The 22,404-nt window shown below is 40.6% G+C and overlaps 1 protein-coding gene across 2 annotated transcripts in view; it reads left to right on the top strand.

Annotated features, from left to right (window-relative positions):
- Positions 1-1,387: 1,387 nt before the first annotated feature.
- Positions 1,388-22,404, top strand: part of LOC146140515 (A disintegrin and metalloproteinase with thrombospondin motifs 18-like) — a 35,040-nt gene continuing 14,023 nt past the window's right edge. For both annotated transcript variants that reach the window (XM_083393010.1, XM_083393009.1), the window contains exons 1-8: positions 1,388-1,755; positions 3,398-3,497; positions 6,146-6,507; positions 10,973-11,138; positions 15,584-15,900; positions 17,938-18,021; positions 18,762-18,918; positions 19,888-19,993. In XM_083393010.1, the coding sequence (XP_083249136.1) occupies positions 1,678-1,755; positions 3,398-3,497; positions 6,146-6,507; positions 10,973-11,138; positions 15,584-15,900; positions 17,938-18,021; positions 18,762-18,918; positions 19,888-19,993 (1,370 nt within the window). In that variant the 5' untranslated portion in view covers positions 1,388-1,677. The remainder of the gene's footprint in view (positions 1,756-3,397; positions 3,498-6,145; positions 6,508-10,972; positions 11,139-15,583; positions 15,901-17,937; positions 18,022-18,761; positions 18,919-19,887; positions 19,994-22,404) is intronic.

The following is a 22,404-nucleotide window of genomic DNA, read 5'->3' as shown; positions in this document are numbered from 1 at the left end:
AACTCAGGGCTTCCCAACCTTTTTCAGTCCTCGACCCACTTTTAGTGCGAGTTTTATTGTGCGACCCACAATGAGATATGACCAAACGAATGAAAAACAAATTAATGAGAAAAGAAACAATGTATACACATACAAGGCATCTTTACTACTGGTGTACTTAAACAGTTAATTCTAATTGTTACGTATTTGTTACATGGTTGCATAAATGTTAGGTGATGATAATGCAATAATTTACCAATTTAATAGAAAACTGTAACACTTAGAAATGCTTCGCGACCCAACTGAAATAGCTTTGTGACCCACCAATGGGTCGCGGCCCACTGGTTGGGAAGCACTGGTTTAACCCAATGGCCCCATGCGAATGATACTCTATAGAAACAAATCCGCCAACCTGGCAAATCCCTTACTTCTCGCGAGTGTGTTTTGTTTTAAACTATCAACAAAACACTGAGAGTAAAACCACCCTATTTAACCACAATAAGTTGTTTTTGTCGGTGACTCTTTTAAGAAAAGGGTATAAATAGTACAAGAAATCATCACATTCAAAACGGTGGTTAGTGTAGTGATATGTTAACCATTCTTAAGATCGAAATGGTTTAAGTTTATAAACATTTTTACTGTTGGTTAAATACATTTAATTTTGTTGGACTGATGTGACTTTGTGTCGCATAAAACACCAAAAGTTTCGCTACTCTTGTAAATATATGCACACTGAACGATAACAAACTCAGAAAATAGTAAAAGCGATAAACTGGCGATACAAGTCGTAGCAGTAGTTGGAACTCTATGCGGCGACTGAGCGCAACGTGTGTGGATATGAAGTGTGTTTGCTTGCTTTCGTTTTATTAGCACCGTTTCGCCGCCGTGGTTCAAGCACCTGACAAATGTGTAGTTTCCTGTCGCGGCCATTGTTCCTTACCCACACAGCGATATTGCCGAAGCTCTATGGCCCCGACGTCGCCGCCGCCTGTGTGCCATACTCGTCAGGCTTGCGCTTGCAGCAATGGCTTCGAGGAGGTCTTCGATACCGTGTGCTTTGTTTGCGTCATAATTCGGCCCTTGTTTGTCGACGCGAGTGAAAAAATCGCCGAGCTTGGTGGCCCAAAGCCTACCCTGAGGTATATCAGTGATTTGGCGGCACCTACACTGATGTGCTAGAGACGCAGGTGCGAGAGAACTGGTTGAGAGAGTCGTTAGCAAAAAGGAAAAAGGTTACCTCCGTTTATTGCCAAACGACAGAAGCTTAGTCGCAATTGTCCGAGGTCGACGAAATGTGTGCTTAGCTTGTCAAATGCGGCAGAGATAGAGGATATATAATATGCATTTGGAATATGCCATTAATTTAACTTAACGAAGTGTATCTGTACTGTTTTGAATTAATAGACGTTTTTTTAGGGACGGTTGGCATTCAGTGGCAAAGTAGTCACAAAAAAGAAATAGCGTTAATAGTTAATGAACATCAATTGCAAGTTTTTGTCAAGAATTTTTCCGAATTCCGGTAAAGAATAAACAAAATCTCGCCGCTTGTATGCATAGCAGACGCAAAACGCTTTGGACTGAAGCCGCCAAACTTTCCGGACTACGCATACACAAGCGTTCCAGCAAGAAACGGCGGGATATAAGCATCGATATCCCGGCTAACGTGATCCCGAGAAGTCAATAGCGCACTTACAAGCAATGCCCCGCGCAACATCTACAAGCTGCTTGCTTTTCTTTACTGTGATACCTATTTCGATATTTCTTCACCATGTCCACGTAAGTACTTGTATGAATAATATTATATGGCGCAATAAGAAATAGACTTACATTAAAGAACCTAATGCTCGAGATGAATAAAATAAACGCTAAAATACCATTACGGTATAAGGTAGCGAGAAATAGTCAGTAACACTTACATCGCACCTTAAACGTAAAAATATGTGAAATTGTGATATATAGTGTTGACATTTTATTGCACGATCCTCATTCCACTTTCTAACATAAGCTAGGTGAAATGATTTTTTGTTCTTCGAGTAATATTGTTGTAAAAAAATCTCACAATATGTGACCACTCGTCGGCAAAATATTGTAGCGGGTAAAATTCAAAGCGAGTTCAACATGTTTTGTCATTAAAATAGGCGATGGCCTGGTACCAACCCGGTTAATAATTTGCTAAACAGCTGCAAGAACTACAAGTCTGGGCTTAAGAACGTTACGAGCGTCGTACAACATTGCATTGCTCGCAGCGCGCGCGAGTTCCGTATTATGAGGCGTTGTTGGTTGAAAGCGATCAGCGCTGTGAAGTTTACTATGCCGTTTAACTAAAAACTTAGTCGGGACCAACATTACAAACATATGGCGTACAACATAATATAATAGGCTTAATTTCATGTTTAGTGAAAAATAGGCCCTTTTTCACAGACGCCATTGGTTGGCTCGGGGAGTTGTTGCTCGGTTAACAAAATAAACACCGAAGTTGTAATAACACACATTTCGCTGTTTGCTATCAATTAAACAAGCGCGCTATGCCACGATTTATAAGGTTGCTCTTCAACTCGAGACGTTACAGCTTGTGGACGTCATCGACGAAGTTCAAGAATGAAAACCCGTCAATTCCCTAGGGACAGGCGTCTAGACACATGCAAATGTTTTGTTGCAAAGCGCTATTCTGCTAAATGTGTATGCTACATTCCGGCGTAGTATCACCTTTAAAAAAATTGCGAAAGATTTGCAATTGTTGAAAACCTGTCAATTGATCAAACGAGCGAAAACTAAAATAAAATATTATTATGCCTGCAGTAGGAATATCGGTACTAAGGTAATTTGAGAATTAGTTAATGCGTCGCAAGAGCATAATAAGCAGTAAAGAAACGTTATTTAATATTTCTAACCATCATTTAGTGCTGCTTTTCGATATTTATATATTTAATATTATATTAATAATCCCGTTCTGTGAGCGCTTACCCCAGTAATTTTAATTTCGTTTGATATCACATCAGAGTGGTTCCAATACACATAAGCGCTGGTCATTTGACACATCCTGGTGTAAACGCGCCTGACCCAGCGACTGATCTTGTTCCAAAACCGGGTGCGTCTGCTTTAAGCCAATGAGCCAGACGCAATGGGAGTAGCGGTTTCAGCAATCACATTATTTCGCTAACTCCTTTAGGAACCACCGCTCCTCGCCTTTAATGCACTTATAGAAGAGTGCCAAGCAGACACCATCCTTCTTCTTGAGGGGAAAATACCTCTGTTCCGCTTAGAAAATGCTTGTTTGGAACCCAATTTCAGTGCTATAGCGTTCCGCAGATTTTTTGGCACGGTTCGAGGCAATGAATTATGAAGTAATTTATCGACCTTCGGCATTGCTCTATCTCCGCATAAGCAATACAGCTTGCGTGTTTGTCAATTATTGCAGAGCTCTCCCAGTACCCGTGAAGTGTGGCCAAGTCATTACACGAAATCCCATCAGGAACTTCACCGGACGCTAAGGTCGACAACGCACTCACACCTCGACGGTGGGTTTCTTCACTTATCGAACGAATTTTTCAAATCAGATTAGGTATTTACTACCCATTGCAATTTGCTTGAATAAAAGTTTGAAACCCCGAAATCTAAAACAAATTTTTATTTGCGAATCCTTTTTAGTCCCGCAAACAAATTAGCTGTTGGAATTGTATGCCAGTTTATGTAAGACACTGTCCATTCTTTAGATAGGCATAACTGATTTTCTGTAGTTAAACTAAATTCTACAAATATATTTATTACGATGCCATGTTAAAAGTTGAGCAGTAAATTCGAATTGAAGTAACGCCCATTCGATAACAGATGACACGACAAGCTAAGGGCGCCAATTGGAAAACATGGGTCAATCGTTTGTGGCCGTAAATTCCCGGGTGTAAGTCTTTGGTCGCTTATCCCATCGGCATATAAATTACACCCAGTATTTCGCCTTTAACAACACGACGAAATATTCCTTTTATCACTCTAAATTGCTGGCAGCTGCATACAATTTTACCCTCATTTGACTGAAATCGCGGTGCAATTCCATCAGCACAAAGGCTATATACGGGAACGTGTATTATTCAGGCGAAGCCGCTTAGGACGTTCGAAGTAAAGTTTATTGAAGTCATGTGGCTCTGCGAGTCACTTGAAATTAATTGACCGGATCCTCACACGGCGTTTTCCCTCGCACAGTTTACACAAACCACCGCGATAAAAGTGAATGTGATCTTTGGGGGGATTAGTTACTTGATTAAACGATGATTTCGCACAATTCGCGTTGGTCCAATCTGGGGTAGGGGCCAGCGTGAAACAACATTTAAAAGCTGTTTACGCGATTTTGTCACGAACAGGCGCCGGGACAGGCGTAGCCATTTAAAAGAATAACCTTGGAAATGAATTGTGGTAAATACATTCTATAGTAGCTGAAAAATACATTTAATAATGAAAGGTGTTGTCATTCCTCTCTTGGAACACAGAAGCATTTATCTGTGCGTCAAATAACACCAAAGATATATGTCTTTAACCTCGTTCAGTCTTCACATTTGTCGCGCTTCTGCACATCACGTAACTACAAGCCGAGTTGAAAGCCATTGTCTGTTGTCTGCCTTCCCGTACAATGCCTGTATGACCGCCACCGGCTAGAAAGGTTACGTCATAATCTAAGTATTGTAACGCGCCGGCTGGAAGTAAACAGACTCGGCGACCTGGGCGCTGTTAGATCTAGTGGCGCGTAAAGCGTCGTTTCCGTTCGTTTGCGAGACCTAATCGGCGATCGAGCGCCTGCAAACAGAGCTGCGGAAAAGCTTGCGGTCGCTACTCCTTAACTAAGCGAGCAGCCGACTATTTATAAAACACTAGTTGTCCTCACCTGTTGGCGGTACGTAGTGTGCCACGTGATTTCCCCATACATGGCCTTTCAAACACAATGACAAACAACAACTAAAAAAAGGAAAGGCTAACATAAATTGCGTGTGATACCAGCAGAGTTTTACAATCCATAGTGAGGTATCAGCATATACGTCACCAGTGGTCATTAAACGCAAGTCGTTGAAAGCACTACCATAACGCGAATATCGAATTTGACAGGAAGGTTGTTTCCTAGATAAAGCAACTCAGGAAATAATTTGTAACCGGCAGCAAGTTAATCACAGCACGGTATATTAAGCCGTCGCGTCGCACCTTGGAACTTTTCACGTAGCAAGAAGGCATACGATTAGGTTAAGGTAAACTCCACGCTACGCTTCGACGCTGTCTAAAGGTTAAACTAATAAACGTATATCCGAGTATTAGGCGGTTGGGTAAACGATGCGGTAAATTCAGTGTGATTAACCGACCATGAAAAATATAAACTCTACCATTGTGTCAACAACTAGGCTAAGCTTAACCGAATGGTTATGTCGGGAAACCGTGAACGGTTCAGCGCCATGCATTAAAACGCTGGTTTTACAAGTACCGCCCAAAGTGTATGACTGGGTCCTTTGTCGCAGGTCTGTTGGTCGAAGGATCCTTTGCCAAAATGTGTCCAGACTTGTCGGTAAACTGTGTTTTACGTTTTGATCCGCGTCCCACAAAATACTAACAAGCTATTCGTAAATACATTAGCAAATCTATAGGGTATGAGTCGACTTGTCCACACCAAGAACGCCGATGTCTAATGTCGCCTGTCAGCCAAAGTCAATACCAACAGGCGTTTATTTGCTTCAAGAGCGTACCGCTTGTTTCCTGTGACAGCAGAGAAGTGTGCTTTGTCTCGCTGAAGCTTGTATAATTTTACTGCTGGGGTGGTCGAGTTGTTTTCGTTGAAGTTTTAACATGCGGAACGCTTCGTGATTGTAAAGATTTATAATTCTGTTACGCTCTAATGCACAGTATCTATAAACGTAAGGCGGAAATCACGAAGCTGTTTCCGATGTTTTTGGGAAAGGCTACCAAAGAATGTCAACGTAAATATCGGCAATGTTTTATTACGTATTTTTTTAAACAAACAAACAATAAAGAACATAACTGAAGACATGCATTTATCTGTATCGTCATTGAAATACCGGTCACTACAGTTCCATAGCCTGTGAGTATAGTAACATGCAAAACTGTTTGGTTGCTACGACAACATAAAAAAAACACTCCAAAATCATTTTCTATTTCGCGTTTATCCTATATACAGACTTTGAAGTCGTCATTCCGTCAATGGTCGATGAGCAGCTAAATCATCAGTCGCACATCGTACGTCATCTGCGATCTAACCGTATGAAGCGCGATACTACTGATGAGGTTATACAATCTGAAGAAGTCGGCCTCAGGTATCACGTAGTTGGGTTCGGAGAAGACTTTAACATGCACCTTGAGCCAAACCACCGACTTCTCGCTCCAAATTTCAACGTTAGAAGAATGAAGAGGAGGGTGGGTATGGAACAACCCTCGCTCGTCGAAGAGGATCAAGGAAGTGAAAAGTTGGGTTGCCACTACCACGGAAAGCTTACCTCACATAGGAACGGTCTTGCAGCGATTAGCACTTGCGAAGGACTGGTGAGTTGATGGTGGCGTTTTGTGGCAATTCAAGTTCACGATATATAGGGTTGCCAGCCAAGAGGAAATAGTTACAAGCGATTTGTTTAAATTTCAAATTGCAGTGCCGATAGCTATTATAAAAGGGCCGCACTATGTGACATTAAGAGTGTCTCCGGTTCTCACGAACAGAAAGCGTACCGGAACTTTGCGCTAGACTATAGACAAAGTGCCAAGATCACTTCTACTTTTAGATTTTTATCAGGCCATTCTGCAGCGAAACATAAGAGGCACTTTACATGTTTCATCCAAATACTGGATTGCAAACCGAATACCGCTTACTAAATTATTGGCTTCCTTCTAGTTACTGATGTATATTACCATACAATTCTCAAAATCCAGTAAATTGTCCCGGTCTTACGAAAAGGGGCGGATCCATAGGGAGGTCACCAGGCCAAACTATTGTTTTTGCCTTTTGTTATTTAAAAAACGCCATGGTTTTGTTATTTTAAAAACGCCATGTGTAAAAATATGCGATTAGTCGCCATCTCTGAAAATTTCCATTGCCACCCAAACTAAAATCCTGGGTCTGCCTTTGCTTGCGGACATCTAGTTTAAAATCGAGCAAGCCGAAACTCACCGCTAACAAGGTTAATTCTGGCGCATCAGTTTACAAGCGTGAAGATAACACTGACAGCTTGCGCTTTAGTTTTGTCTTTCACTGCGATGAGGTAAACGGCTTTGAAATGTGGCAAACTTCAAGAAAACACAAATTTGCTATCGTAACTCATCATTAGCCGACTTAGAAAGCGTTGCCGTTGTTGTTTAAAGCTGACTTGCCGTTTAATTATGCGTGGAGTTAGAGATTGGTTTGGCGTCAAAAATTGTTTGACTCTACGCGGTTACAGAAAATCAAAACTTAACCAAAATAAACACAAAACATAAACCTTAATATCCTACTAAAACGATGTATATGTGATTATGTTGACACGACGTCTCTCCAGTAAGAAACGCTTTTCCGGAAAAACATTATTTCAACAAATAAACTTTGAAGTTTGTTTATGCTTTTTTATCAATGCCTAGGAGCCGCAGCGGGGAGGATAAGAATGGCTCGGAGGAGCGAACAATAAGATTAAAATAAACCAGGAACCGCAACCAATTATTTCGCCGATAGACCTTAGCTTCTATTTCTCGGCCCTGTCGTATTGTTGCGAGCTTTATTTGGCGGCTTAGTGAGTGATTCACAAGAAAAGCTTTGTGGGCGACCCAAGGTAATCAATCAGAGCCCAGCAGGTCGATTTTACGCCGTTTTATGGCTTTCAACTTATTTCCATTTTTGCGTCGAGTTCACTATAACAGTTTAACACCCTACAAATCGGTTATTAGAAGCGTAATTTTCAACGACACACCGCAATACAATATATCATGTGTTAAAGTGTTACCTCAGAACATGTATTTCTACCATCCTTAACGGTTTAACCAGTGTATGCAATCCTTTAGATTGGATTGATTCTCCTATTAGGGATAGTTTGGTATCACGTATTAACATGTTATGTTCATTTTTTCCGTAAATCCACAACAAAAACCTTAAAACCTGTAATTTCTCAGTGATTCTCAATTTTTTTTAGCTTTCGGTGCAGTAAAAAATCAAAATATATTCTCGGTACACTTTCTGCACACAACTATTATATAACTTGACAATCGATCCTAATACATGAAAACAAATTAGGACAATGCCTTAATATTATCCGTTTTCTAATGGATTGTTTTTATTATAGTCTAACATAGTTTTTGAATGCGTGTTTGCAAAACACATATTTTATTTTCTAAGATAAAAATTTTTAGGCAGCACACTTGGCAATCTGTCGAGGAACGCTGGTGGGCCTCGGCACACAGTATCCCTGTTTTAACGGTTTGTTAGGCCATTTGTCATTAGCTACACTGCGGCATAAACCACTGGATAAAGGTGTTCTGCAAAATAAAAGGTCGCGAAGAGTCACTTGATCACCGCACGTTGAAAAAATATATATTACAAGGAGGTGTCGAGATTAAGCAATATTACGACATGTACACAAAACAGTCAACCTAGCAGGTGGCAAAACGAAAAACTCTTGTAGCAAATTAATTTGGTAATCAAAGATACGAGTTTACGAGAGAAAGTGGGCCAGGTTTCATAATAAAGCTTTGACGGTGTCCGTCGTAACAGCTCTTTTTAAGAAAACAGGTTCCCTATAAAAGAAACTCTTACAAAGGCTTTTGCTAGGTGACTTCATCGCCTGTTTACTGACTGGATTACGTAATTGAGCGAAGACGAATGTTTAGCAAAATACATGACGTCACATACAACCTTAAAATACTTCTTTTGAAAGGCACAAGAGAGGACACACGTTTCAGACTTTAAGTATTAAGATTATTTTATTTCGTAAGTTTGTATGTTGATCTAAGTATAGAGTGTATAGATAGTTTTGTATTTACCAACATCACATCGGCTTATGGTTGTGCAACTATAGGAAGCTTGCAATGTTGCTAACAGACATCTATATGTGAAAAGTGACCGCGACGCGGGCTTAAACTCCAGTTTACTGTAAATAAAGCGATTACCCAGTTTATATTCACACTAAAGACGAAGACGATTAAGACGTATATTGGCTTATGTATATATAATATTTCTCTAGCTTGCCAGGAAGATTGTTTAGCTAAAATTAGCCAAAATCAACTACTGCTCATTAAATGAACAACAAATAAAATTCAAATCTGAGTCTAACGTTGATATTATCAAACGAGATTTCGTCGGAGAACGATTACATCTCATTTCTGATCATTATCTTTGGGCACGCTCTCCACCCAAGTCCAGTTGCTATTGAACAGCGCCGGTTTTTGTCATTAAATCAGACGAAACATAATATGTTATCGGAATCCTTTCGATAAAGATCGCATTTTACGAACAAAAGACAAGCGAAAAGGCATACGCTAATTTGATGTCCATAATTAATAAGCGCTTTTTCGTTCAGTTATCGACCAACAAAATTAATCTTTCGTAAAAATCTGGCTTGAAATCATTTGCTAGCCGCTTCATATTTCTTACATAAACAACGCTCTGTTTAAATATACCAGCACGATTGCTTTATTGCTAACTGATATAATCCATAAATTGTCGATAGTAAGCCTTTGAGAAACTAAATTTGCTTATTCTTATCCCCGCAAACAGCATTGGCGCGCAGTCAGAGTGAAACCATTGATATTATTATAATGGCAAATTCACAAAGCCTAGATTCGTTGCTTGCAGAGCATTCCCAAACAATCAAGGCATCAGTTTCCGGTGATGGAAGTGTTTGCCACTTCAAATATTGACCTTAACGCGACTTGTGTATTGATGCCAGCAGCGGTGGATCACGGCACATAAAAAATTCTTCGAACGTTTTCTTGATCTCGCTTGCGTCAATGTTTACTCGTGATATTTTAAGGCCAGGTGTAGCGTGTTTTTCGCCTGTCATTTCGCACTCGCATTTTTTTAACGGTTCACCACTTTTGTTTCAAGAGTTATACTTTATACTTCATATACTTACCTAAACAAAAACGTCAATAAAAATATGGATTTTATATATATAGGCTAGCCTAAAGTTTGTATAAAATGTTGCACGTTTGCCCATGTCTTATTAGACCGCCTTGTTTATTTTGAAAACTCGATGTAGGCCTACCCCTAGCAGACGAAAGTAAAAGGCATAATCCCATAGCAATATCCAAAATGAGAAAACAAAAGTGCCGTTTATTTTTGTGAAGTAATGGCATGCCCATTAAAAATAATCTCAGATTTGCTGATTGTTCGAAAGCGTCCCGATTTTAAGCTAAGAAATTTGGAAACACTAGATTTATCTATTATTGCTCCAGAATTTCAATTAGCGTGTTCTGATTTAGGCCGCCTAGTATAAGGTTCAATTGAGCTCTAACCGTAAATTCGCGTTGCGGTTCTGGGCCTCCACACAGTCCACACAAAGCACACCAACTGAGCCCAGGTAAGATGCCAGCTTATGGCAAAGTGCTTTGATGCTTTTGTAATGTGGATTAGGACCTCGCTGGGTTTCTATCCTTTCGAAAGGAAACACCTGCTTGCGTTCCAGCGCTGTCTTTAATGTATGACTAGACGAAAGTACAATAAAATACATGTTTATGGTAACTTGGTGGTAACACGGGACCTGTACACGGTATATAAGCTTAATTTAGAAATAATGACAAGGAAACGCGCTGCTTTTATTTACGTTTTCCACAGGTAAGTCAACACACACGCCCTTTTACTATTTTTCTTTAAATGAAACAATAATTCTATACGCCTGCTACTATTTGTGTCCAAGCAAATCTCCCTATATTAAAAGAACACTTGACAAAACTTTAATCACTTCAGCCAACCAAACGCTGAACTTCACATGGGACATCTTTTAATCGGTTGTTCATGAGATGGTATAAATAACAAAGTGTTATTTGTTTGCAGACCGGACTTTTAAGGACAAAAGAAGACGATATTCTGATGGAACCGGTTCATACTCACGTCAATCACACTTTTCCCTCCCCCCAGCACCCTCATGTTATCTACAAGAGGCGTCACTTAGGGCGCGGCCGCAAGCACCGCTTGCATTACTGCGGCAAGAAGCGTCAGCGTAAGTTATTGCGTCAAACCAAAACAAACCGACGTATATTTACTTCGCTTTATTAGGCCGAGGTTTGCTCAAAACAAAACCGTTGTCACACTTTGGAACCATCGTAAATTACCATTTGCGCTACTCCAGCATAAACCGAAGAGTTACGTGCTTATAGTACGATAAGATAACAATCACGGTGGTCATCAATGTTTAAGTAGAATAATTGCAGAAACTGGACCAAGTTGAAAATCAGATATTTTCAACCGTTGGTCGCAAAATAGTGTTCTTCAGTAAATTAGCGGAAAGTCTTGTGTTCGTGTAAAGGTGGTTGGCCCAGATAAAATTGGTAAATCCCTGTTTTTGTTTACAGAAACCAAATTAGGGTGTTTTTGAAACTGTAGCGAACGATAATTGCCACGTATAGCCTCCTGTAATACGTGTCATTCACCAACGGAGTAAAATAAATAAACCAGTCGGGTGTTCGTTTTATTGTCACGGTCAATTTGACTAATTGCTAGGCACGTTGTTTGGTTGACATAACGTAGTTTAATCAAGTATCAGTGTTTGCACTGATAACTGACAACTATATCAACCGATAAAAATTGTTTCAAAATAGGGATAAATGCTTAATCGCCAGTTGGAAATTACCGTCAAGTGATTTAAAAACTTCTTTCCTGCAGTGATCTAGCCGAAATAAGCACCACCGTTAGTGGTTTGGTGACGGAGCAATTTAGCTTGATGGGCGGAGGTTTAAGATGACCATGATAAAGACACTTTGTGCGGAGCTGGGGCGTAATAGCTCGGTCTAATTGCCAGGGTATTGCATCAAATTGCGCGTTTCAAGGCTAGGCTCAAATTACAATGTGGCGATTAGTTAAGCAACTGCCACAGAAGAGGTTTTTCATCGCATGTTCGCGCTTATTATTAAGTCGAATTGGCTCTGTAAATCGGAAGCAACCAAAGGGTGGCGATTAAAACGAGAAGCGCGAAGTTACCTGTTTCCCATCTGACCACGTAGCACTTGTGGTCGAGGTGTTAATGATTCAAGTGCCTTAATTGTGCAAATTGTCCGTCTCAATTTTATAGTATAAGTTGGAGTACTGGAGTCCAGCGCTCGAGAAAAACAGATGTTTAAAGAGGCTGGTCGCTAAGTGGGTCTAACGGAGGGTTGCAATTTAATGTGACGATGCACTCCAGATAACACTTCTCTGAAACCAGTCGACGACTGATTTCCCTTCTAGGGGCTAAACAGCTTTTCACACACAATACCAATTAACGTTAAATATTGCTGCTTCAGAAGCGTTTCCTTTTAATTAAAGGTATTTGACTATATTGCGAGATTAACCCTTAGGGTTATTGAACCCTATCACAAATTCTCAAGATACCTCTTGATTCAAATCCGAATCAACATGTTTGTCATCTTCCAGTGGCGGAAGTTAAACTTAAAGCTGGTGTCTCACGGTTATCGCGTCGCGCATTGGCCTTTGTCGTGCCAATTGTTACTAAATAGCCATCCCATTGACGGACCCTTGTCTGTCGCACTTCCCACGCTTCACTGATCTGACGCCAACTATGCGTCTCCACGATGACGTAAGAAACCTGAGTAGCAAAGTTGGCCGCAAAAACTATTGCGCTTTGACCCAGCCGAGGTTTATATAGCGATTCATAAGTTTTTGTTACGCTACAGTTTGGGCTTTCCTTGCGGGCAATCTCGATTCGAATATTGTTTTATCTTTGCCCAATTCAGTCTGAGATGTCGTTGACGATGGCACGCTATAAAAACACGCGGATTGTTGACCTTAGCTGCGCGACAGGCAACGGAGCGGTAGCGTGTGACCTTCGGCTAATTCGAGATCGAAAGTCGGCGAGACAAACGCGCTGGCTCGTCCCGACGTGGAATTATGGCCCTCCGGCTTCCAACGACATCCGCTACTTACGCTCAACGTAAGCAAAATTCCTAATGGAGCGCAATACACGCTGGTAACCTTATCGGAATACATTCCGTTCGCATGTCTCTCACGTGCAATCAAGCATTCTCGCTACGTGAATTGGCGTTAGCTGTTTTCTTGATGATGTCATCGGCGGCGCTTTTTAAGTCATCTATGTTTCGAGTTACGTTTGAAACTTAACCAGATCTTTATTACAAGTGAATCATTAAATATATTCGCTTTCTCTAGTTCCTGTCGTACTAATCAATTACAATCCAGGGTCTTATTCACGGAATACGATTTAACAAAGCCGACGACCAGTCATCGACATTTATACTCTAAGGCTATTTTCGCGTTAGCCCTTATTTGCTTTGCTAGTTTGAGTTTCCTTGTTGAAATAAATAAATTACAAGATGAACAAAAAATGACTACGCCAACGTGCATGTTAGAAGTTTTATGGGTTTGATAATTTCAGCCAAATTTTTTTATGAAAAAAAAAATACACTTTAAAAGTTGCTGTGTGTTACTACAGTGTGTGTGAAATGTATAGGCAAATATTAATCTCATTCAATATGCATACTAAACGAAAACTGGCTATTGTGAAAATGTGTGCAGAAGTTAGTCTTCGCACTAGAAAGGGCAACTCGTTTTGTTTTGACGCCTCAGCAATATTATTTCCTTTGCGACCCGGTGAGCTTGGCATCTCGCGTCTGCCGAAGAGCAATCTACAGCATGAGCTTTGAGTTGACTGCCGCCCGAACAGGAGCCCCTTGTAAAGCCGCCGGGCTCCGCGATCATAAACAAAGCGAGAGAGGAACAAAAGAATCGAGTGGCCCGCGGTAAACGATCGAGTGTCATCCAGCGCTTTCGGCCCAGGGCAGAGAGTCAACAGTTAGGAAAACTTGGACACCGGAAACTTCTTTCACTCGTAGGCGCCCCTTGATAATTCACTTACTCGCGCGCCGCTATTTTGTAATTACGTCATTTGTGCCAATGGTGTCGGTCGGTGTTAAAGTATTTCAATTTGATCAAAAAGCGACATATACGACTGAAAATAAAAAATAAAGCGTCTTTAATAGTGGTTTACGGTGCTTAATGATAAGTATAAGTTAACATTTGTGGAGCGTTAATTTAAAATATTACAATCAAGAACTCTTTAAGTTAAACTTGAAGGTGATTGACTTTTTAAATTAGAGCCATCCACGATATCGACCTCAAAAATGTTCTTTAAAAAAAAATCGTAAAAAATCAAGTATCTGTCTTGGGGATCATTTTATTCCCGACTCCTTATCTAATTAAACTACAACAACATCAACGCGAATATGCTTGGATCGCGTGAGAAGACAAAAAAGCGATTTCTTTTATCAGAGTTTAACCACTTGGAGCATCCCATCGCACACGTCGTACTAAAACGGTTTTAAAAACAACCGCAGCTTTGGCCATTGCCGCGCAGTATTGGTGTATGATCGATCCACTTAGACCAACGTAGTGGTATTGTTTGTAAAACCCAATCCCAACAATGACGGCCGGTTGTGTTATAATGGAGCTCGAGTAAATGTTGCCTTAGCAACGGATTTAATGTGTGGTATATTTTCAACTTGAAATGATGGGTTTCGTTATCGAGTAAGCGCTGTGCGAATTCCCTCGGAGATGGTCTTGATTTTAATTGGCGTTTTCGTCGTAGTTTTCAAACAAGATTCTTTGAGGATTAAATGGCATAGAACAGCCACAATGTGCCCTAATAAAAAATAATATATTATAAAAAAAATATGTTCTTAGCCAAATTTATGGTCTGGTTTTAAGAAAAAAATGTCACCGCTATTAAACCATATTCGAGTACATTTAATCCGTTGTGATTTTTACTATCAATACTATATAACGTGCTAACCAATATTCGTTCATAGTGATGCGTGTGAACAGCAATGCGACTAACAGTTAAAAAACGGTAATTCTTAGGATCGAAAATGTTCCACGGAATGCCAAGGGCTACGGCTCTGTTCGGAAATCCAGCTTCCACAACCTTTAAAGACACTATTGTCACAGATAAGCCATGCGCGTGCCATTGCCTGTTTTTAAGGTCCAACGAGATTTTATACCAATTCAACCTCGGATCTAAATTTATGCCTCTTGGGTTTCGGCAATGCACTAAGTTAGCATAAGGGGACCAACTTTTTAAAGACCAAGAGCCTCATTTTCAAATCAAACATCCGCGATACATTTGGAAATAAATATGACTATATGTTTCTTCGTTGTTGAAACCCATGCCTTTGTTCAGCTACATTTGAATGTAACACTCTAACAGTTATAGTATAGACTACATAACGTAAAACTGTTATTCACCATAAATAATTTAAAATATATAAATATATATATTTTTTTAATGCAATCATGTTAGCTGGATCAACAACTTAAGAAGCCCAATACTAAAATAAACTAAAATCAGGTCCCCAAACGCAAGATCGTAACGCCCATTATGATTTTCCAGGGTAGGCAAGATGCAAGATTAAGGGTTTAACGTCCCACTTCATTCCGCAGATCCGGTTGCCATTCCCAAAACCTCTTCCCCAAAAAAGCTCAAGTTGCTCTCGAACGGCGAGATCGAACTCGAGGAAGATGATCTTCTAGACGGGCTGTCGAGGTCTAACCGACGCAGAAGGTCGACTGGCCATCAGGACCGACGAGGTCTCGCCGCTTCGCTAAATGGCATTAGCCGCAAACTGGCGAATACCGAAAGACGATCGGCATCGGACAAAAATGTGGAAACGCTTGTCGTCGCCGACCGCGACATGATCCTTAATCACCAACGGGATCACCGAGATATTACGACATACGTGTTAACGGTCATGAACATGGTGAGCTTCTGGTAATAATTCGTTACGAAAATAAATCTGCAGAGTGCTGCTCCTGGCAGTATTATGTGTCGTATAACAAGACTTCCACATTTGTTTTACTTAAAAGATAAATATGTTCCACCAATTTATATAACCATGGATACCGTAATGTATCCAGATACCGTATCCGTTATTGAGTTCGTAATTGGTAAACCACAGTTGGTTTCCGCCAATGCAGAGTGATAACCTTACAGAAGAGAGACTCCTGTTTGGTACGCAAAACTAAAAAAAATGTTTTGACCGATGTCCTACCCCTATAGCGATGTGACCCAAATACATGTTTAGTAAACACCGGCGCGTTTTGTAACACGTATGTCTCCCTTAATTGATTACGCTCTCTAGCTCACAGGTGCTCAATTCTCTTGTACCCAACAAAATTTTCTTTAAAGTCTTACCGGCCCTTCTTTACTTTACGTCGAATAGCGAAGAAAGTCGCCTTTATTAAATGTGTGTGTGGCTGGCTTGGCAACTCGCTATATATATATAGCGCGAGTGAGTTGAACTTCTTTCCAGCGCCAAAAACCAGGGACCACCGGCGACGACAATGTTCGGCGCTACACTTTTCTGGGTCGCTTTGCAGCTTTGTCATGGGCGATTTTATGTATATGGTACGTTTTCGGACGAGGTAAACCATAACCGGAGACGACCAAGTCGCTGTCGATCTAGTTTCGGTTCGGCGAGCGCCAATACGACGCACCTATCATTGGCTGTCATAACTCATTTTGAATCGTAATTTCTTGGGAGGTTTATAGTCAAGAATAATGATGCGTCGCTTTGATCTGTCGAAATTTAAAACGGGTCGCTGACAATCATTGCACAACCGTGTCACCACAAAAGAGCGCCTGACTGCAATTTTATGAATTACGTAATTGAACGGCGTGTGGTAGTTTTGTTTATTAGGAAAATATGCTCAATTTTGGTACCTGCTTGCTTACGATCATGTCAAACCGTTACGCGTTTACTGGGCCCCAATTGTTTTTTTGGATTTTTTGTTTTAAGCCTACGTTTACCTGGTGTTCGCTTATATGCATCATCCTATACCAAAAAACAAGTGTGGAACTGTGCCTTTTGAATATTTACGTTTTTTAGGAGACAAGCTTGTTTGCTTGTCAATCAAAGCCTACAGAAAAGCATGCAGATTAAGTCTGTCTACGTTTGTTTAATTCAACGTAATATTTCCAGTTAACCCGGCGGTATATGTAAACTTTCTTCCACTCTATCTATAATCCTAATTGTTGCGGACTGTCTTGAGCGCATCAGGCCGCATTCTGTGATGGGCTGATATGTGTAGTCTGCAGTGTATCATAACAAAACGCGCGTTTCATTTGTGCAGGGAACACGATAAAAGCGACGCCATCGTTTATCGGGCATTGAGCCAGCATTAAATTCAGACACAATATGTTTAATTTCCCCAATTGAGTGCCGCCTGTACAAACACCGCGTGTGTATACAACCTTTCCATAAGGCGATTCACATTTTAATACGCCAGTTAAACAAACCTTTATTGACCCTAAAAAGTCACAGACACAACTCCGTTGTCCACTACCTTGTTACTAGAGTTTCATACCATCTTACATTGATAAAATTACAGAACAATCAAATGTTCGAATAGTTTTTTGTTGCTGATCACGTAGTTTGGTATATTTCACTGTCTAGCTGAAAAAGAATATTCAAAAACAAACACAATTAACATGCAAGAGACATCGCACAAAGAATGCGTTTAATCTTTTTCACGCCACTTAGAGCCACCCGTTACTATGAGTTCATTACGACATACATTGTTTTAGGAAAGGGTCAACGCACTTAGCCTGATAACAGATAAGGCAGTCAACATCGCATAGGGCAAATGTTTTATTCTGTTTAGCATTGTATGAACTTACTAATGTGTGGCGGCGTTTCAACGCAGTTGCAGAGAGTGTGTTTGTTTTACATACCCCTACAACAACTTGATTAGACCCCTAATTCAAAACACTATAAATACTATTTACCTTGCTGTAGGTGTCTGGATTGTTTTCCGACCGAACACTGGACGGTCAAGTCAACGTTGTATTAGTCGGATTGATGTTAATGGAAGAAAATGAGGTAAGAACAACAATGCGAAGAAGAACAATGCTTGCCTGTGTCTGTGTTTTATCTTTTCTCACCACGCCACAAATTGCCGCCTGCATCTATGTCAGATTACGAGCAGAATCCAAAAATGAGTTGTTTTACGTCATGAAGGTATAGCCAAGCCACAGTGACCGACCGCACGTTAAGCTTTAAAGGCTAGATGATCACACCAACAGGTGTGACAATATTGAAACAAGCTTTAACTGCGCATCGCGCCTGAAGTCGACTCAGCGACGTTTTGGGCTATAAGCAAACACTCGAGACGATTAATTGTTTAATCGAGTGTGGGGTTCACGTTTGGCCGAATAATTAACGCATTGTCACTGAACACGAACAATTACCCGATTGTTTGACCCGACTTTTGCTTGTTTTGATCGGCCGTTATTTTTCGTAAATGTATAAATATTAACCAGACGAAACTTAAATGCAGTTTCTGGTTGGCTGCAATCACATTAGTCGCATTTTGGGGAGGATAAAACTGTGACGACCATTTCATGACTAACAGAAATATTATACTATTGTAGACATATATTCAAAGAGTATACGACTGTATCCCGCAATTTCGTTTCATCGTTCGTAGAACCGCTTGAGAGACAGCTTTTTTAACTCATTTTCGAACACAGAAAAGGCTTTGAGATACGATCTTGCCCAATGTGCCTTTGCCACCCGTACAGAGGAGTTTCCTACATGAAAAAGCGTTTCTTGTGTCACAGGAACTGACTCTCAAACACAAGGCTGATGTGTCTTTAAACAACTTTTGTCTATGGCAATCCGGACTGAACTACAGCGACGGCCGTCGCCCCGATCACTCAATTCTTTTGACGGGCATTGATATCTGTGTCAACAAGAACAGCCCATGTGAAACACTCGGTAAGGTGTATCGTAGCCGTTTGTTTTTTCATGTGGCCGCCCCCGCAATATTTCGGACGTTCTTTATTTATGACATATGGATAAAACCATTGACAATGTGCAGCGCGATCTAGAGTTGTTTTACCGTAATTAACTTGCTGAGCAACAGTTATTTTGAAAAAACAACTAATTTGTTGTTGACAATGAGTAGCGTGAGTCTCACCGTATTAACAAATTTTGCTGAAGCACACGATAAAGCGTAGTTGCTGTTGAATGTTATTACGGCTTTAAGACAATTCTAGCAATTCGATTCGGTAAGTTTATTTGGCAGGTATTGCCGCCGCTAACAGTTTTGACACAAACAACCTGCTGTAGACTTCGACCTGCATACGCGCGGCGTTTTAATTATTGTATGTAAAACCGTTTCTTAATAGATTTACTAAACAAGTTTGAATTTTGTTTATACAGTTTCAAGTTTAAGTTTTAAGTTTTAACCTTGGTTTGGTTTTAATCGATAGAGTATGTCAGAATAAATTGTGTCACAATAATTTTTTCTCACTGTAGCACGTTATTTAGTTTGCACAAAAACAACAGTCAGTTAAACATCAGCTCAATATTTTTAAAGGCCTCCAGCAATAAATGGCCATGTTTCCAAAAGCTTTAAAACATGTAAGGAATAACCTTCCGAGGTCGCTCGCGAAATTGATTTTCAACTTGAGGAAACCGACGGTGGCGTCAAAATGAATGTCCGCTGTGAACTGCCCGGGAGGTCCACGATCTCGCGGCGCGAACTCTCGTGGTTTGCGCCGGAATGCTGGCACGCATTGACTGCAATCTGCAAAACTAAAAACACGTACTACTGGCACACTGTTGGCACGGTGTACATTTTGTCGTAAGCGATTACACAACATTGCAAATACATTACACTTAAATATGTGTTTTCGTTATGCCAGAAGTCGCATTGGAAAGCAATTGTGGTTTTGTACGCAGGTCTAGCGCAGATTGGAGGTATGTGCTCCTACCGCGACAGCTGCACGATCAACGAAGATATGGGACTTGGACTGGCCTTCACAGTGGCACATGAATCTGGTCACAGGTAAGGTCATTTAGCCTTAATCAGCTCTGTCTTGTATTTGTTGACTAGTTGCCATAAAACTTATGCTGAATGGATTACATTGTGTCACAATATGTAAAAAGCAAAATGATTTAAATAACATTAAATGCGATTGTTGTTGTTAATTGAAGAATTGCTTACCGTTCTGTACTCAATTTAAAAGAAAATATGTCAAATTAAGCGCGATGTAGCCTTACGTTCTCATCGAGAGTATGGGCGTTCGACCTCAAAGTCAGCATAGGGTCGTTGAGTCAGGAAAACAAACACACACCCTCCTCTAAAGTACTCGTCAAGCTTAAAACCTTGTTAACGAGATTGGGCCGACTTTATGTTCGTCATTTTATAAGGGTTTCTCTAAGGAACGGTGGTACACCAGGAGAAACTGTAGCCTTTGTTTATGAAGATATATTTCGGTCGTTACCGCTTGACATGCTTCACATCAAGCTCGAAATATTAATGTCTGTTAGGGAAGTTGTTTCACATTTTTCATCCCGTGGACCCCTTTAACCGCCACTTAAACTCAATTATCCTTAATAAAAACTGCACATGCAAATATACCTATCGATATGTATTAAGAAAGATAGTCTAACCACATTTTATTGAAAACAACATAATGCTGTCGTAATAAACAACATGGAGCACTTATATGCATTTGAGCCTTACAAGTTAGTTTATTGGTTCCACAAGTTGATTAATGGCTAAAAGTTATTATCGAGCGATGTGCGTATATGTTTTCTGTATGTAACACGTCACGACCGCACACATTTAAGTACAGTTTCGTGTTTTTAGCAAAATATAGGCAATTTTTTCACGCATCGCGCCAACTTAAGTTCACATTTGCGCACAATAGCATATTTCCTAAACTTAATTGTTTTGTAGCCTCACATTATGACGTAGCTTTTAAAGTCATTCATCAAAGATCATTGATCCGCCCCTAATTTTTTCAAGTTTGTCAAAACAAAACTATTTTGTGTATTTGAAGTCCCATTTTTGACGCGACCCACGGCAACATGTTATAATTGTTATATGTTTCTCATACGCTTCGCGGTAAAAACATTTTTCCACCTCTGCCCTAAAGGATAAGTGAGTGAAGAGAAAGTATTGATTGCCAAGGAGAATACTCGATAAGACCACAGGCAGGAATCAGTGACAAACAACAAACCGTGGCGCATCCGTTTTCTAGTAATCCGCCTCAAATTATTGTGATCAACCGTTGGGTGAGATCACACGGACCATTCACGCCCTAGGAAGCGTGTACACGACCGAACCCCGGCTTGAAGTGCCGCTTCACCCATCAATGAAAGTGAACGACATCCCGGATGGGATGGGGTTGCTGGGGTTATTAGATCTCCACCAGCGTTACGCAACATTAAAGACTTAAAACGCGCCGAACCCTCTGGGCTCCGGCTGTCTGGAGCCTTGAGAGAACGTCATACTGTCATCTTGGAATAAGAAGCTTGGAAATATATCCAGATGTAAAAACAAACCAAGTCGTTGGTCCCATTCCTTTCTAGGTCCTCAAAGCACTAATGGGTTTCTAGAAATACGTTATCACGTTACATGGAAGCGCTTCAAGCCATGCCGGTATTTGACCTGACGTTTGCATTTTATAAAACGCATTGGTAATAGTTGCAGGAGAGACCGGCCCATTTCAAGTAAGTTTAACAATGCGTTTTTGACTATTTCGGACACCATTTCGCTTTGTCCGAATACTGATCGGCGTAACGTGATCCACTAAAGTGCCCAAAGCCGCCATTTGAACAGGACTGGTTTTATCGTAATACTGTAATAGGTCGCGGAGGCCATCAAATTACAGACAATGGAATGTGTTTTACGCTTACCAAGCTTAATGTAGCATTTTAAAGTTACAAACATTCTCCGTTAAGGTTACTTTCCAAACGCCTTTGTTGTGACCGGTTATAAGTTCCTAATTTATTCAATTACTGTGGGATACGGTGGCTTGTTGAGCACTTTAGCAATTTCCCCCAACATAAAATTGCTTGGCAATGCGCAACATTTGTGGGCTGCTTTTCCATCCTTCCGTATTGCTACCCGCTCAAAAAACGACCGAACGAAGAAGAGTTGAAAGTAGATTCGAACCGAACTAAGATTTGTGTCAAATTGGTGACAACGGCGATTTTCTTTGATCCCAATAGTTGTCATTCATTGCGCCTTTTCATACTAAGACCTGCGACCAAAGACGCTCGCGGAGCCGTGGCCGAGACATTGCACCTTTGTGTCGGCCAAAACCAAAGGCTGACCCGCTTTAAAAATATTAATCCTTTGCCTCGAACTTTGTTTGGTTTTGTCCCTTTCGAGGGGGTCAAATATATGTGATTCCTGACCGATCTCGCAGATCTTCCAGTGCTTGCCTTATTGCGCGCATAGCTTTC

The sequence above is a fragment of the Ascidiella aspersa genome, chromosome 6, assembly GCF_963924565.1.
Source record: "Ascidiella aspersa chromosome 6, kaAscAspe10.2, whole genome shotgun sequence".
Lineage (NCBI taxonomy): Eukaryota > Metazoa > Chordata > Ascidiacea > Phlebobranchia > Ascidiidae > Ascidiella > Ascidiella aspersa.
Note: the sequence above shows the minus strand (reverse complement) of the source record. Positions and strands in the feature narration are given on the sequence as shown.